This window comes from Argentina silus (assembly GCF_951799395.1).
Source record: "Argentina silus genome assembly, chromosome: X".
NCBI classification, from domain to species: domain Eukaryota; kingdom Metazoa; phylum Chordata; class Actinopteri; order Argentiniformes; family Argentinidae; genus Argentina; species Argentina silus.
Window position 1 is genome coordinate 45,775,497 of NC_139653.1, and position 16,844 is coordinate 45,792,340.

Below are 16,844 nucleotides of genomic sequence, written 5' to 3' on the forward strand. Positions count from 1 at the left end.
GTGGGCAGGGAGAAAGGAGATAGACAGCCACACCCCACCCTGGCCTCCATCTCCTCCTCCACCTCCTCCACCTCCACCTCCTCCTCCTCCACAGCACTGAGAGTCTATCTATCTGTTGGTGTTTCCATGTGAACAGAACACTGAGGAGAAACCGACGTGTTCATCCTCCCTCTCTGGCAGCAGTGTGTGTGTGTGTGTGTGTGTGTGTGTGTATGTGTCTGCCTTCCTGCCTGCCTGCCTGCCTGCTTGCCAGAACAGGGAATTGGCACACTAGGGTAATTTAGACTGATCTTATTTTATTGATCTCAAACCACAAGCAGTGACTGATAGGATTTAATCAGGAAAATACCCCTATTTAAGATACAAGCTATTCAATGGGGGCCACCGCCCAGTTTATGGTTGGATGGATGGGTGGAGGGGGGAGAAAAAAAAGGAAAAGCCATGGAATAGGAATTGTCTGTGGACAGATTGGATGTATTCAATCATCACACTGGGAGCAATGTAGGGTGGGGTTGTAGCTCACGCCTGCAAACCGCTCTCCTGTAGAGGGGGAGGAAGGAGAGGACAAGAAGGAGCAGGAGAAGGGAGGAGGAGGGAGAGAGTGGGGGGTGCACCGGGTTCGTCACAGAGAGAAGGAGGGTGTCGTTGTGAGGGGAAGGGAGGGGAGGGGAGGGGAGGGGAGGGAGGGAGGGGAGGGGTTTAAAGGCTGGGCTTGTAGTCATTGTTAGGCAGGGAGTCAGAGAGAGAGGCGAAAGCAGGCAGACTGTGAGTGTGTGTGCAAATTGTGATGAGTAAAAGCATTAGGCGGTTCAGCTGTTGATACAGCCTGCGAGCGTGTGCAAGAGCGATCGAGAGAGAGAGAGAGAGAGAGAGAGAGAGAGAGAGAGAGAGAGAGAGAGGGAGTGAGAGAAGTGAAAGGAGTGGAAAAAAAAGGAACGAACGAAGGGGAAAAGAAGGGAAAGGATACTACAACGATGCTGTGCTGCATAAGAAGAACAAAACCGGTAACTGCTTAAATTCCTTTATTCTTATCTTAGCATTCTTCAAAAAAAAAAAACGTAACTGCTAAAATTGTAAACTTTTCTGAGTAATTGCTGGACTAATTTAGATGAAAGGGGTTTGCGAAAAGGTTAGAAGAAACGTGCCGGTTTGATTTCCTAGACTTTGCGGTTCCCTGTGGCTCTTCCTTTCCCAGTGAAAACCATCATGAAAAAACTGACACGCCTTGTTAATGTAATTAAGTATGAATGAGCGTAGCCCGCCACCATGCTTTCAAACCTCACATTGTCATATCTGACAGAGGAGACTGTAACATGATGACCGAGGAGAGGCTTTTCAGCAATCGATCCACTACTTTAAAAAGCCTCTACTTTAGAAAGCCAATTGATGTACCACTTGTACCTGTTTGCTGGCTTGTGCTGTGATAGCCCTTGATGGGTTTGTACTGTTAATCAGTGCATACATCTAGACTTGAATGGCTCCCCACTGTATAGAGCTGCTGAGAGGCATTATCTTACTATATATCTACTAGGAAGACACTGCCTAATACAATTTTAAGGCCGCTCTTAATTGACGCTCTAATTGCTCCCTGAAAATCATATTTATGTGTATATTTCTAACAGGAGGTAATAACGATGCAAGTTTTTCCTCAGGAAAAAAAGGGTGGGGTAAGGACAGACAGGACTCCTCTGGCAATAGCATGGATGTAGCCTCCCGGGAACTACACTAGGAATATATTAAAGGGCCTTAAAGGGATTATCGCATTAGCTTCTCAGGTTAAAAGTGTAACATTATCAGCATGCAGGGCACTAGGACGTGGACAGCACACCTGTTTTTGTGTCCATGTCAATATAGCAATAATGACCTGTTTCCACATCAATGAGCCTCTCTCTCTGGGAACATAGGTGTTGGGCGACCTCGGGTGTGGGTCTATGAGGCGTGTGACAGAATACCCTGTTTTAGGCAGCCATCAGCCTGGGGATGGTGGCAGAGGAGAAGCTACAAAATGCTACAGTTTGATCTACAGCCCCAGTTATTCAGTGTAATGATGATTTTTCTATCTGCTCATTGGATTCCATGCTGCAACACCTGATAGCTGCTTAAATGCCAGGCTGGATGAGTCATTGAAACCAAGGCATGCAGGCTAGGCTAGGCATGCTAGGCAGCAAGGCACACTGAAACACTGAAGTGGGTGAGGCTCTCCGGTCTCTTCTCACACAGAGCTTTTCTACTGCATTAAAGCCCTGCCTGTCTCTCTCTCCACACACACACACACACACACACACACACACACACACACACACACACACACACAGGCACACACACACATGCAAGCATGCACGCACACACACACACACACACGGCTTCCTTCTGTCTCTGCCTCACATTGATCACCCACAAGGGAGCATGTCACACCTCCTCTTTTGAGGAATGGAGGGGTGCTGGATGACTGATGTCATTTTTTTTTGGGGGGGGGGGGGGGTGGATGAACAGAGAGCATGTACTGTAAATAAATTAGAGAGAGACAGAGAGAGAGAGAGAGAGGGAGAGTGAGAGAGAGAGAGCTGTCTCTGGGTTGGCTGTTAAAACAGCACTGAGCCTGATACACCCTGAGAGAAGCAGTGGCTATCTCTGCCGGCGTGCAGACACTGAGCACCAACACCCTGTCAGAGGAGGCGTAGTGAAAGCCTTTGTTCAAGGGAGGGAGTAGGCAAATTGAATTACAGGAGGGGTCGGCGGTTGTAATGAACGCAGGCATATGGCTTGTATATTAGCCCCGGCAAAACACCTATTATACGTCCATCGAAAACAACGGTTCAACCGTGCTCATCAATTCACTGTCAGGGGAATAGGGAGACTTGGAGCGGGCAGGGACGCTGGCAGGCAGGGAAGCAGGGGCTGTGGCTGTCCCTTCCCACCTGAGCCCCCCTCTCCTCTCCTCTCCTGCAGGAAGAGAGAGAGAGGGGGAGAGAGTGAGAGAGAGAGAGAGAGAAGAGGGGGGGGGGGAGAGAGAGAGAGAGAGAGAGAGAGAGAGAGATGCTGGATGAAAGGGTGTGGTGCTGAGCGTTCACTGTGTGAGTGGGTTGCAGCTCAGCTCAGCTCAGGGAGAATGGGGGGTGATTCAGCTGCAGACTGCAGCTCTACTCTACTCTGCTCTCCCTAGTCTGTCATTCTGTCTGAGAGATGGTGCTATCCACTACAATAATCACACACACACACACACACACACACACACACACACACACACACACACACACACACACACACACACACACACACACACAGACAGACACACACATGTAAGGGGTTATAAAGAGAGATATGTGTCTGGTTGACCCTCTGAGAGATATTATTATCTGTTATTATATATTCACACACATCGGATAAATCAAACAGATGGATACAGATAGTAACAGTCGGTTGGCTTTCGACAAGGGCCAGAAGCATCATTCTTCACTTCCACCACATCTTAGATACATTAGAAAAATCAGTGTTTCTCTGTTTCTCTCTTGACTACAGTGCATTCGTCACTTCAGTGCTAAAGCAGCTAGGAGGGAGAGAATCTGAATAAAAGAGAGGAAACATACCCAGGCATGTGCCCCCCCCCCCCCGCGCCCCTCCTCCCGTGTCCCTGTCTTCCCCCTCCGTGTCTGTGCCCCCCCACCCCCACCCCCCTCCTGTGAACAAGTCTCTAATGGGGGGAGGGCAGCGGTGTGGTGTGGTGTGACGCGGGGGAGGGTGCTGCTGCTGTTACACATCCCTCTGTCAACCCACGGCAGGCTGGGGTGTGGTTCACACAGGGATGCCCAGCCAACAACAGGGACTGGAGGTGGACATTCACTACAGGCATTTGTCTATTAGATTACATTCTCTTTAAGGGTCATTGTATTGTTTATTAATAATAATAAGAATTATTATTATTATAATATGTTTATGCAGTCTCAGTGAGGGAGATATTGTACTGATAACAGTTTTTGGGGATGTTGGTTTTTATGAATGGAGGGAATTGTACACTGTGTGTCACGCCCAGAGTGCTGCTCAGCTGTCTCTTGCAAAGGAATCCACAGATGTCTCAATCTTGTAATAAAAAATATTACAAAAGATAAATCAATAAAACAGGTACAACGGGCTCAGAGGGTTTGGATGTCAATCCTTATACCGAATGTATTTGTCATTTGATTATCTTATGATCTTAAATGATTTGGCGGTTATATATATATATATATATATATATATATATATATACATATATATATATTCTTTTTTAAGAAATCCCTTTAGAACTAATGTATCTATATTTCATGATGCACAGTATACTATGTCGAACTAGCAAACAGACATGTCTTGGTTGTGATTATTTTGCTGTGGCATACATGTTGCATGCTCTGACTCATGATTCTACGGTGACAGTCTTACAACATGGCTGTTGTGGCAGATGGCAGAGCCAGCATTATTGGCTTCACACTGGCAACACAAAAGATGAAGATTGTCGTTAGATTGTGATTGTAAAAAAGAAAATCACCCCCCCCCCCCAAAAAAAATCACATCTTTATTCCCCCATCTCCTAATTCCAAAAATGATATCATCCCAAAAGTGATATCATCATCCCTCGCCATATTCCCAAACATACCCACACATTTGTCTTATGACTCATGCCTTGCAGTAAGTAATTCTATTTGACTAGCTAAGTGCTAAGGCCAACATTTTGCAATTGAACAATAAGTGCCCATGAGATCACGCATAATAAACAGCCAATAATTCATTGGAGACTTGCATTTTTATCAAGGCTGTGACTGTGAAGCTCATGCCAGACTGTCACTATTCAGCTCCTTCTCTAATAGCCTATGTCACATTCTACTACCTCACTGGCTATATCATTCTACTACCTCACTGGCTATATCACTCTACTACCTCACTGGCTATATCACTCTACTACCTCACTGGCTATATCATTCTACTACCTCACTGGCTATATCACTCTACTACCTCACTGGCTATATCATTCTACTACCTCACTGGCTATATCATTCTACTACCTCACTGGCTATATCACTCTACTACCTCACTGGCTATATCATTCTACTACCTCACTGGCTATATCATTCTACTACCTCACTGGCTATATCATTCTACTACCTCACTGGCTATATCACTCTACTACCTCACTGGCTATATCATTCCACTACCTCACTGGCTATATCATTCTACTACCTCACTGGCTATATCATTCCACTACCTCGCTGGCTATATCATTCCACTACCTCGCTGGCTATATCATTCCACTACCTCGCTGGCTATATCATTCCACTACCTCACTGGCTATATCTTTCCACTACCTCACTGGCTATATCATTCTACTACCTGACTGGCTATATCATTCCACTTTGATAAATCATTATCAGTATTTATATTTATAATTATTAGCCCAGATCTCTTTTAACCCGGTCCAGGTCCAGATGTCTTAATCCAGTGGCTGTCATTGCCATGCCATAGGCAACATGACCAGTCATAAGAGTTGTCTAAGCCACATACAGAAACTGCGGACCAGGACAATAAATTATCGCTTCATAAATGCTTTATTCTGTTTTTTTTAAATTATTATTTATTGCTAGAAGCAGGTGTTGGTTTAGACCTCTTCTCTCTCCTAAAATGTGTCACACACGCACACGCACACACACACACACACGCGCGCGCGCGTGCATACTGACCTTGACCCAGACCCCGCCCTGACGGACCACTCGGCCCCTCTCTGCTGCGCTGATTAGTCAGCCTGATTTATGGGTTCCTATTGGCCCGTTCCCCGAAGGGTTAGGTGCAATGTCAATCACGGTGACATATCGCCTCTCATAGCCTAAACCAACAGACGGGGGGGACAGGGGTATATCGAGTGATGAGTTAGCACTCTGGTTGTCAAGGTAACGTTTGACGGTTTGGTGGAGTGCGGCCGTGCGTGTTGAGAAGCGATCGCTGGCAAAGATGGAGCTACGAATGCCGCTCTGATAATGGGATAACTGATAAATAATCAATTATGCTATAATTACTGTAATAACACATCGACACATTAACGTATTAAAGTCAAAATAGCAAATTGTATTATGTCATGCAAGGAAATGTATCCATACACTGTATAATGTGGAGACATTTGAGCTTCAACAGACACACACACACACACACACACACACACACACACACACACACACACACACACACACACACACACACACACACACACACACACACACTGTCTGGTTTACAATGCAAAAACTGTTTTTCATTCATTTTAAAAATAAGAATCGGCGGTCCAATGACAACACCTCACTGCAACAGTGTGAAAGACAGAGAGCGTTGTAACACTCCCTTACATCACCATATTTCCTTGTTTTTATCTCCACTGTCATTGATGTGCTTTGGTGCCATACAGTATGGCTTCTTCTTTGTGCTTTGACCTTTCTTTTTTATTAACTATAATGTTTCTGTGTGAGCGTGTACAGTATGACATGATTTGTAGAGTCAACTATGTAAAATGTATTCATTTGTTTTTGTTATTAATTTGCATTTGGTTATTTCAGCATCATTGTTTATTTCCTTATTTCATTTAATTTCCTTTTTGTTAGATTTATAAGAGTCATAATACCGCCCCCTATTTGATGGACAGCTTCAACTTTGGATCCAGGTAATCAAAGGTAATCTATCTTGGCCCTCTATTCAAGTCTTGACACCTATCCTAAACCTAAACCTAAACCTAACCTATTCCTAAACTTAATCCTGATCTTTTCCTAAACTCATCCGCCTCGTACTCCCCAAACCTGAACAACCCTGCTCAAAACCTGACCCCGTTCTCACCTTCTGCTTATACCTTTTCTCTGACTCCACTCACGTTTCTACCTCCATTTTCCAAATGTTCCTTAATTCTACTAGTAGCCTGGGGTTTGGGGTGGGCATGGCGGGTGCCTATCTGTTTGCAAATGAGGGCCATCTTGGGCTGTATTTGAAAGCCAATTTCTTTTCATCACAGTAAAATGCTTCCTGTTCATTTCCTGTGATAGGTACAGATATTGACTGGATGTTGATACAGTATTATAATGACACAACCCACAAGAGTGACGGTCATTCACTATTTAGTGGGGGGCCTGAGTATGGGACCACCTGAAACCACTTTACTACACCTTTCTCCTATACGATACGACACCAGGCCTTAGAGATACTAGATCTCCCATTCATGACTTAACGATACGACACCAGGCCTTAGAGATACTAGATCTCCCATTCATGACTTAACGATACGACACCAGGCCTTAGAGATACTAGATCTCCCATTCATGACTTAACGATACGACACCAGGCCTTAGAGATACTAGATCTCCCATTCATGACTTAAAGATACGACACCAGGCCTTAGAGATACTAGATCTCCCATTCATGTCTTAAAGATACGACACCAGGCCTTAGAGATACTAGATCTCCCATTCATGACTTAACGATACGACACCAGGCCTTAGAGATACTAGATCTCCCATTCATGACTTAACGATACGACACCAGGCCTTAGAGATACTAGATCTCCCATTCATGTCTTAAAGATACGACACCAGGCCTTAGAGATACTAGACTCTGACTCTGCATAGCAAAACAATTGCATAGCTAGGCATCATTCATCATTGAAAACCTCAACACCAACAATAGCTTTATAGCCCTTTGATGGATTTTTCTAGCACTCGTCACTTTTCTTGAAACTCTCTGTTGTGTGCCACTGTCCCAGGTTGAGAAGAACGAGGAGGACCAGAAAATCGAGCAAGATGGGAACAAACCAGAGGACAAAGCCCACAAGGCGGCCACCAAAATCCAGGCCAGCTTCCGTGGACACATAACCCGGAAAAAAATGAAAGACGGCGAGGAGGAGGAGAAGGACGACAGTCCGGCTGCAGTCCCAGAGGAGGGAGGAGAGGAGGAGGAGAAGAAGGAGAAGAAGGAGGAGGAGGAGGTGGCCCCTGCAGCGACCGAGCAAGCTGGAGAGGCCCCCGCTGAGCAGAAAGAGGAGAAGACAAGCCAAGCGAAGAGCCCCGGCTCAGACAAGCCAGCAAACTCCCCTGCCCCTGCAGCCACCTCCCCTGTAGCGGCTGCCACCTCGCCTGTGGCTGCGGCCGCCCCCTCTCCCACCACCACCACCCCTGCCCCTGCTCCCTCTGAACCCCCCAAAGAGGAGGCCAAGGCGGAGGCCAGCGAAGCCAAGGAGAAGCCCAAAGAGGTGGAGAGCAGCACAGAGTCCCCCGCTACAGATGGGGCGGAGAAGAGCGGGGAGGAGAGTGGCGAACAGGGGGAGGAGCCTAAACAAGCCGACGTGCCTGCTGCTAGTGACACAGAGACAGCTGACAAGGAGGAGCCTAACCAAACACAAGGTAGAGTAGAGCCAAGGCCTCTGTCTGAGTGACAGCCTCATCTCTAGATGAGCTTGTGTGGTGTGTGGTCCATCAGGGGAGGCTGGTGGAGGTGGACATCGGAGGACGGGCTCGTTGTAATGCACGAAATGGGGAATGGTAACACACGTGTGTTTGATACCATTCCTCATTCCATGCCATGCATTACCACAAGCCTGTCCTCTGATGTCCACCTCCACCAGCCTTCCCTGAAGTACAACACATACCTGTAGCCGATCTTCCCTTAAGTGTAGCTGGAAATTTAATATTCAAAAATGAGTGTAATTCCGCAAAGAAAAAGATGCTCTCGTCAAAGATCTTGTTAGATTTTGATGGAAATAGATGTTGAATCAATATTGTTCTGCTAACAGAAAAAAAGCTCCATTGGGCTCAAGTCCAAGACCTCCCAGACAGCATTATGTGAGGTAGCCCTACCTAATGGCGTGTGGTGAGTCCTCTACCACGGAGTGTGAGACAGGTCTGAGAAAAGTAGGTCACGGAGACCTGCTCTGTCGTCAGGTTGTCATAGTTACACCTATATTGGCTACTTGTGTAGCTGCCAGGTGTTTTGCTTTCTCCCTCACGTAGAGGGCTGCTTTAAACCAAGGCCTGGACGCAACGTTACTTTCAGTGGAGATTCTCCATTGATCCCTTGAAGAAGCGATCTGCTGGAGTCGAGGACTTGGCTGAATCTGTGTCCGGGGAAACCGCCATCCCATAATTGATTGATGACTTGACATGGTTATAATTTCACAACTGGTGAATGAATTCACAACAGAAAATAGAACTAAAAGGTAAAGTAAACCATGTAGGCAAAGAGAACAATCGTTGACTGCCTCTGATATAAGATATGTGCCTAGCAGTGGAGGCTGGTGGAGGTAGAAAACGGAGGACAGGCTCATTGTAATGCATGGAACGGAATGAGGAATGGTATCAAACAAACGTGCATCCAATGAGCCCGTCCTCCGATTTCTGCCTCCACCAGCCTCCCCTGGTGGCTAGTATCATAGACTATGGACAGAGTTAAATACAATGCAAAAAGGCTTCATGCATGTGGCAGTGGTTTATAAACCTGCATACAAAGGTTTGCGAGACAAGAATAGCACTTGTTGTGTTGCTCATCTGAAATTCAGTTGCTGTATGATCGTCTTCCATAAATCAATAATCATGACACCACTGTTGAGATTGACACAAACTAGACCGATACTAACAACAATCAAAGCGTTCAAAATTGACTGCGACATTAAAATTGCAAAACCGGCTATATATAAACATATTAGTCATTATCTCTAGGGGAAGTATAACCATTTTAACAAGAATTGCACGGCCAGCTCCCTACCACACCCTTTACCTGAAACGCGCCAATTGAATCTCCTGTAGAATGCTAAGTGGCTTTGGATGACTCATCCTTCACAAGTCAGAGACTACATATCCCAGTGGATGAGCACATCCAGTGATGTCACCCGCTGATGACTCTTCCCAAGAGAATGCAGTCGTGACTCATTCTGAAAACCCATACAAATTTGACTTAAGTGCTATTGCCTCCATGTTATTGACTGCATGGATATTGTTGTGTGTATTTTGCTGTTCCAATAAGAGCAACCTTGTTACGGTACACCTATGACAGTTTTTAAGTCTCCATCTTTGAGAATCCCACCTAGCAGGTGTCTTTTGACACCATTCATTCCATCATGTTGTGATCATTCACAGTACATCTAAGGTGTACAGCTGACACAGGCGAGGCTGGTGGAGGTGTGTGTTTCATACCATTCCCTATTCCGTACCATGCATTACAGTGAGCCCCCTTGCCACGATTTCTACCTCCACCAGCCTCCCCTGGTGCAGTGTAAAGATGAGGGAGAGGGGCAGTCTCGGTTGCAGTGTACAGACAGCTAAAGCCTCTGGGATGCTCAGGAGTCTACAGCTAACTCTTTATATGTCACACTGTCCGCTGATTATAAATAGAACTCCATCCTCACAACTTTTTACATACCCTTTGGATATTTCATAAAAATAAAAATAAAAGCAGGTAAAAAGTAGCTGGAATGTTATTTGTTTCAGTAGAACTGACCTCAGAACAAAATCTTCACGTGAGAAAATGCTAATGTTCTCTCTCTCTCTCCCCTCTCCCCCCAATCTCCCCACACTCCCTCGCTCCCTCCCTCTTCCCCCACCCTCTCCCCTCTCTCCCTCCTCCCTCTCCCTCCTCCCCCCCCCACTCTCTCCCCTCCCTTCCCCCCCCTCCCTCCTTATTTCAGATGCTGCAGAAGAGTCTAAACCAGCTGAGACTCCTGCAGAGGCTGAGCAGGAGGAGGGCAAGGACGACCAAGAGAAAGTTTAACATAGATAAATTAAATATGATTAAGATATGAATCTAAAGGTTGCTCTTCGCCTACTCAATGTGAAGACAGTCAGTTTTTATTTGTTTGTCATTTTTTTGTGTGGCAATGATTCTTTCTTATGTCGGGGGAGTTTCCAACATGATGTTTTTTGGCTCAAGCTACAAGTGGTTTGATTTGGTGAATATGTTCTGTGTCTATGTGAGTGAATCAGTAGTTGGATGAAGTTTTGTCATCTTCTGCTTGAGTTCATCAAGCTTGGTTTACATACGTTAAATAAATCTGATCCTTCCTCTTCCTCACGTATACAAGTCAACCTGAGGTGATTTTCATATCACTTGAAGGAAAACAATTTATGAAAACATACTATGACATTAACATCTACATTAACCTCAGATTTCCCAATTTGGTCCCATCTCAAACAAAATATAACTTTTAAGGCTTAATGAAACCTTCATACACCTTTTATAAGACCTAAATAGATGCTTTACAACAAAAATAATAAGCAAATTCACATGTTATTAAGCGTGACAGAGCAGGTCCATACGCCTGGTGCTTTGCCAAACATGGCATAATCCTTTTGGCACCCTGAACATAGCATGACAATGATGTGTAAAGCATTTAACAAGGCCTTTTAATGGGTTTATGAGGGCCTTAAATAAAAAAAACGTTTCACTTAATTTAAAGGGGGGATCCAAAACTTCCCCCTCTAAATTAACAGATTAGCATGAACCATCTAACAAATTGCATGGGAACTCTTCCACTGAGAAGAAGAACTTTTCGCAGTCACAGATACAAAGAAAAACGTGGCTTCTTTTTGATGTCCTAGGTGTTGTTCTAAGAGTTTGATATGAATTGGATTTACTCTTGCACTGATGTTAAAAAAAGAAAATCAAACAAAACAAAACAAAAAAATAACTTTTCCTATGTTCCAGTGAGTGCAATGTCCAGTTTCAATCTAAGGAGTTAAATTGTGAAAAAGAAAAAAAAATGGTTTCAATGTCTGTTTTCAAAATAAAGCAATGTGCCAACTACCATCATACGTTGTGGAATATTTTATCGCCAAACTAAATGTTTTAATAGCGATGCTGTTTGATACTTATCCTGAGTAGGACGAGTCTCTTACACACCAACGCTGTGTCGATCAATAACAAAGTGCCACCTAGTGGAGAGACACTAGAATGCAGGTTAGAGCTTGGTAAGATAGATACAGGGCTTCCCAATAAAAAGCTTACCTGATGGTAGAAACAGTTACTTCAAGATAGTTTTTTCATCGGCACTAACAGTTTGACACACAAAACTCTAGTTGTTTGGTTGTTTTTATCAAGGGAATAGTTAACATACACTGTAACTACTTGCATCAGCCTTTTAACTATTACCAACAAGACTGAGTTTTATGTATGATATACGTTTTAGTGTAAAACCAACTTAATTATTTAAGTTCCAGAGTCATTATTGTAAGTTGGATTTTTTCTAGTCCAGAACTGTACTTGTAAGTTTGAGTTACTTCATGTTTCTGATTAGTTACTTATTGTAACCAGGTCCACAAAACATATTAGTTCCTAATATGAAATTAAAATTAAAATGTACATCCTACTCAAGAAGCTTATGCAAATAGTTGCCTTTTGTTCTACAAACCTCACTCTATTTTGCGAGGCAACACCACCTAGGTATAGACATTAAAGTGACAAACACCAAAACAACTTTCAGTCTTCACTTTATTATCTTTCTGTAACAAAGGAGAACCTCTGCAACTTTCACACACAAATAGAAAACCAATAGTGGGCCTGACAATGCCCATGCACTGTATTCTATTACAACTTCACAGACTATTTTCTATTCTGTTTAGATGAATTACCGTCATCTAAATGTAATTTGTGTCATTCTGAGCACCGTGGGTGACAACCGAATGTGTTACACACCCAGCGCATATGGACGTCTGTTAAATTTCTCAAACGTCGGGAGAATTTAAATGTCTGACACGTTGTACTGCTTACACTCCTTTCCTCTCCTGCCACCCTGAGCTGGAGCTAATCACTTACTGTGGCTCCTGCCCTGCAGAGGATCAGGGAACATCATCCATGAACAATACTAACCACTATTACAGTTACAGTGCCTTCAGTAAGTATTCACCCCCCAGGACTTTTCCCACATTTTGTTGTTACAACTTGACTTTATAATAGATTGATTTATTTTGTTGTCTCTGATCTACACAAAATACCCTATAATGTCAAAGTAAAAAAAACAACAACTTACTGAAGGCAATGTATATCCCTGAGAAACATAACATGGCGTACAGGATTTGAATCTGAGGACTGCTTAATAGTGTTTGTTAAGAAACAGTTTGTCTACCATAACATTTGAAAATTAACACAAACAAAAATAAATCAAGTTTTGCTTCCTCAAAACAGGCAAAGTGAGAAGGTAGATCCTTGAGCATTTATCTGTTCATCTGTTTTCTCTCGCATAAACACAAGAGTCCCACGTTGCAAAATAAATTGGCATACAGGGTTGAAATCCTGCAGAGAGCTGTCCAATAGTGTAGAAACCACCTAAACACAACTAACAAACATAATCAGGGTTTCCTCCCTTAAAACTCAAGTGATGAATCTCTCCTTGAGCATTTATCTGTTCATCTGTTTTCTCTCGCATAAACACAAGAGTCCCACGTTGCAAAATAAATTGGCATACAGGGTTGAAATCCTGCAGAGAGAGCTGTCCAATAGTGTAGAAACCACCTAAACACAACTAACAAACATAATCAGGGTTTCCTCCCTTAAAACAGGTTTCCTCCCTTAAAACTCAAGTGATGAATCTCTCCTTGAGCATTTTACATGTTGAAAACTGTTTTCACTGGCATAAAAAAGAATACTAATTATTTATTTATTTTTTAAAAGAAGACTTTCTGGAACACCTCAAAGGTATATTTCAGTTCTAGCTTAGGGTAGCTTAGGTTTAAGGCGTAGATAAGGTCCATCAAGAAGGTGCATGCCTGTGCTACACTAGGAATCTCATATAGGACCTCGGCTCCTTCAATGGCTATCCCCAGATCCACGGGACTGTCGTCATTGCTGGCACCCTGGTTGACAATGAAGATCTTGAGGACATGTTGTGTGAGGTCCTCTTGGATGTTCTCTCGTGTGACGTCCTCTTGGATGTTCTCTTGTGTGACGTCCTCTTGGATGTTCTCTTGTGTGAGGTCCTCTTGGATGTTCTCTCGTGTGAGGTCCTCTTGGATGTTCTCTTGTGTGAGGTCCTCTTGGATGTTCTCTTGTGTGAGGTCCTCTTGGATGTTCTCTTGTGTGAGGTCCTCTTGGATGTTCTCTTGTGTGACGTCCTCTTGGATGTTCTCTTGTGTGAGGTCCTCTTGGATGTTCTCTCGTGTGAGGTCCTCTTGGATGTTCTCTTGTGTGAGGTCCTCTTGGATGTTCTCTTGTGTGACGTCCTCTTGGATGTTGGCATCCTCTGCATCCTGAGAAGTCAGACAGTAAACTAGATTTACATAGCCGAGGGCACTAGTCAAAGTAAACATTAGAGAACATTCATAGCAGGGATAGTGTAAGTATGGAGGGAGGAAGATGGAAGGAAAAAAGGAGAGACGAAGGAGAGAGAAGAGAGGGGGGAAAAGAAGAGGGAGCTAGAAAGGAGAAGGGAGAGGAGAAAGGAGGTAGAAAGACAGAGGGGGTAAGGGAGAGATGGAAGTGAAGAGGGAAGAAAGAAGTAGGGAGAACAGGAGAGGAGGGGGGAGAAAGAGAAGTGAGGGAGAGAGAATAGAAGGAGGGTGAAAGAGCGAAGAGGAAGGGAGAAAGAGAAGGGATGGAGAAAGAGAGGAGGGGGAGATACAGTGCATTCGGAAAGTATTCAGACCCCTTCACTTTTTGCACATTTTGTTACGTTACAGCCTTATTCTAAAATGGATTCAATTAATTTTTTCCTCATCAATCTACACACAATATCCCATTATGACAAAGTGAAAACAGGTTTTTAGAAATGTTTGGTAATTTATTAAAAATCAAAAACTGAAATATCACATTTACATAAGTATTCAGACCCTTTGCTATGACACTCAAAATTGAGCACAGGTGCATCCTGTTTTCATTGATCATCCTTGAGATGTTTCTACGACTTGATTGGAGTCCACCTGTGGTAAATTCAATTGATTGGACATGATTTGGAACAGCACACACATGTCTATATAAGGTCCCACAGTTGACAGTGCATGTGAGAGCAAAAACCAGGCCATGAGGTCAAAGGAATTCTCTGCAGCCCTCCGAGACAGGATTGTGTCGAGGCACAGATCTGGGGAAGGGTACAAACATTTTTCTGCAGTAGTTGAAGGTCCCCAAGAACACAGTAGCCTCCATCATTCTTAAATGGAAGAAGTTTGGAACCACCAAGACTCTTCCTAGAGCTGACCGCCCGGCCAAACTGAGCAATAGGGGGAGAAGGGCCATCGTCAGGGAGGTGACCAAGGACCCAATGGTCTCTGACAGAGCTTCAGTGTTCCACTGTGGAGATGGGAGAACCTCCCAGAAGGACAACCATCTCTGCAGCACTCCACCAATCAGGCCTTTATGGTAGAGTGGCCAGACGGAAGCCACTCCTCAGCAAAAAGCACATGACAGCCCGCTTAGAGTTTGCCAAAAGGCACCTAAAGGACTCTCAGACCATGAGAAACAAGATTCTCTGGTCTGATGAAACCAAGATTGAATTCTTTGGCCTAAATGCCAAGCGTCAGGTCTAGAGGAAACCAGGCACCGCTCATCACCTGGCCAATACCATCCCTACGGTGAAGCATGGTGGTAGCAGCATCATGCTGTGGGGATGTTTTTCAGCAGCAGGGACTGGGAGACTAGTCAGGATCGAGGGAAAGACGAACGGAGCAAAGTACAGAGATCCTTGATGAAAACCTGCTCCAGAACGCTCAGGACCTCAGACTGGGGCAAAGGTTCACCTTCCAACAGGACAATGACCCTAAGCACACAGCCAAGACAACGCAGGAGTGGCTTCGGGACAAGTCTCTGAATGTCCTTGAGTGGCCCAGCCAGAGCCTGGACTTGAATCCGATCGAACATCTCTGGAGAGACCTGAAAATAGCTGTGCACCGACGCTCCCCATCCAACCTGACAGAGCTTGAGAGGATCTGCAGAGAAGAATGGGAGAAACTCCCAAAAAAACAGGTGTGCCAAGCTTCTAGGGTCATACGCAAGAAGACTTGAGGCTGTAATTGCTGCCAAAGGTGCTTTAGCAAAGTAGTGAGTAAAGGGTCTGAATACTTATGTAAATGTGATATTTCAGTTATTTATTTTTAATAAATTAGCAAATATTTCTAAACCTGTTTTGGCTTTGTCACTATGGGGCATTGTGTGTAGATTGATGAGGGAAAAAAATAATTTAATCCATTTTAGAATAAGGCTGTAACACAACAAAATGTGTATCTATATTTTTTTTTACCTGTTTTTCTTTGTCCTCTATGTTCTCGCCCAGGTATATGATGGCCACAGATCACGACTTCTCTTCTCTTCTCAACAGTGTTGCTCTGTCAGAAGAGGGAGTTAAGTTTTATTTACTAAAAGCTACAAAAACGGCACTAAATATAATTGACTGTAATGTGATGTCTTGAGCACATACCCCATAGAACATTTCCAGGATCCCCTGCAATTTCACCCCTGCAGCACCTCCTTTCTTCTTGAACAAAGACAACAGTCTCGGTGTGTAGCAGTGAAAGCTGATTCTAGCCGGATGGTTGTATTCCTCCTGAATCCCTCCTGAATCTGGAGAGAGAGACACACACACACACAGACAGACAGACAGACAGACAGACAGAGAGACACAGAGAGAGAGAGAGAGAGCACGCTTTATTTACCCGAGTCATCATTACATTGAAGAATCATTACTGTCATTCAAATGAAATTATACTTGAGCGGCTTGAAACAAGGCAGGCCATTGGTCTTTGAGATCACTCACAGGAGGGCTCTGAACAACTTATTGTCTACGATATGAGAAGGACTTCACCATTTTCACACTGACGGTGCTGCTGTTGTCCTTCTTCTAAACGTCACTGAGAAGCTGTTCTCGTTCCTTCTCCAGG

The 16,844-nt window shown here is 44.2% G+C and overlaps 1 protein-coding gene across 2 annotated transcripts; it reads left to right on the top strand.

Annotated features, from left to right (window-relative positions):
* The first annotated feature begins 740 nt into the window (after window positions 1-740).
* gap43 (growth associated protein 43) lies at window positions 741-11,784 on the top strand. 2 transcript variants are annotated; one of them, XM_083696435.1, is made up of 4 exons: window positions 741-1,004; window positions 6,615-6,683; window positions 7,760-8,396; window positions 10,673-11,784. In XM_083696435.1, exons 3-4 carry the CDS (start codon window positions 7,880-7,882, stop codon window positions 10,753-10,755), a joined length of 600 nt encoding a protein of 199 aa, XP_083552561.1. In that variant the 5' UTR covers window positions 741-1,004; window positions 6,615-6,683; window positions 7,760-7,879; the 3' UTR covers window positions 10,756-11,784. The 2 variants fall into 2 exon arrangements, with proteins under 2 accessions (XP_083552561.1, XP_083552562.1); XM_083696436.1 differs by having other exon boundaries at window positions 6,615-6,673.
* Window positions 11,785-16,844: the final 5,060 nt, after the last annotated feature.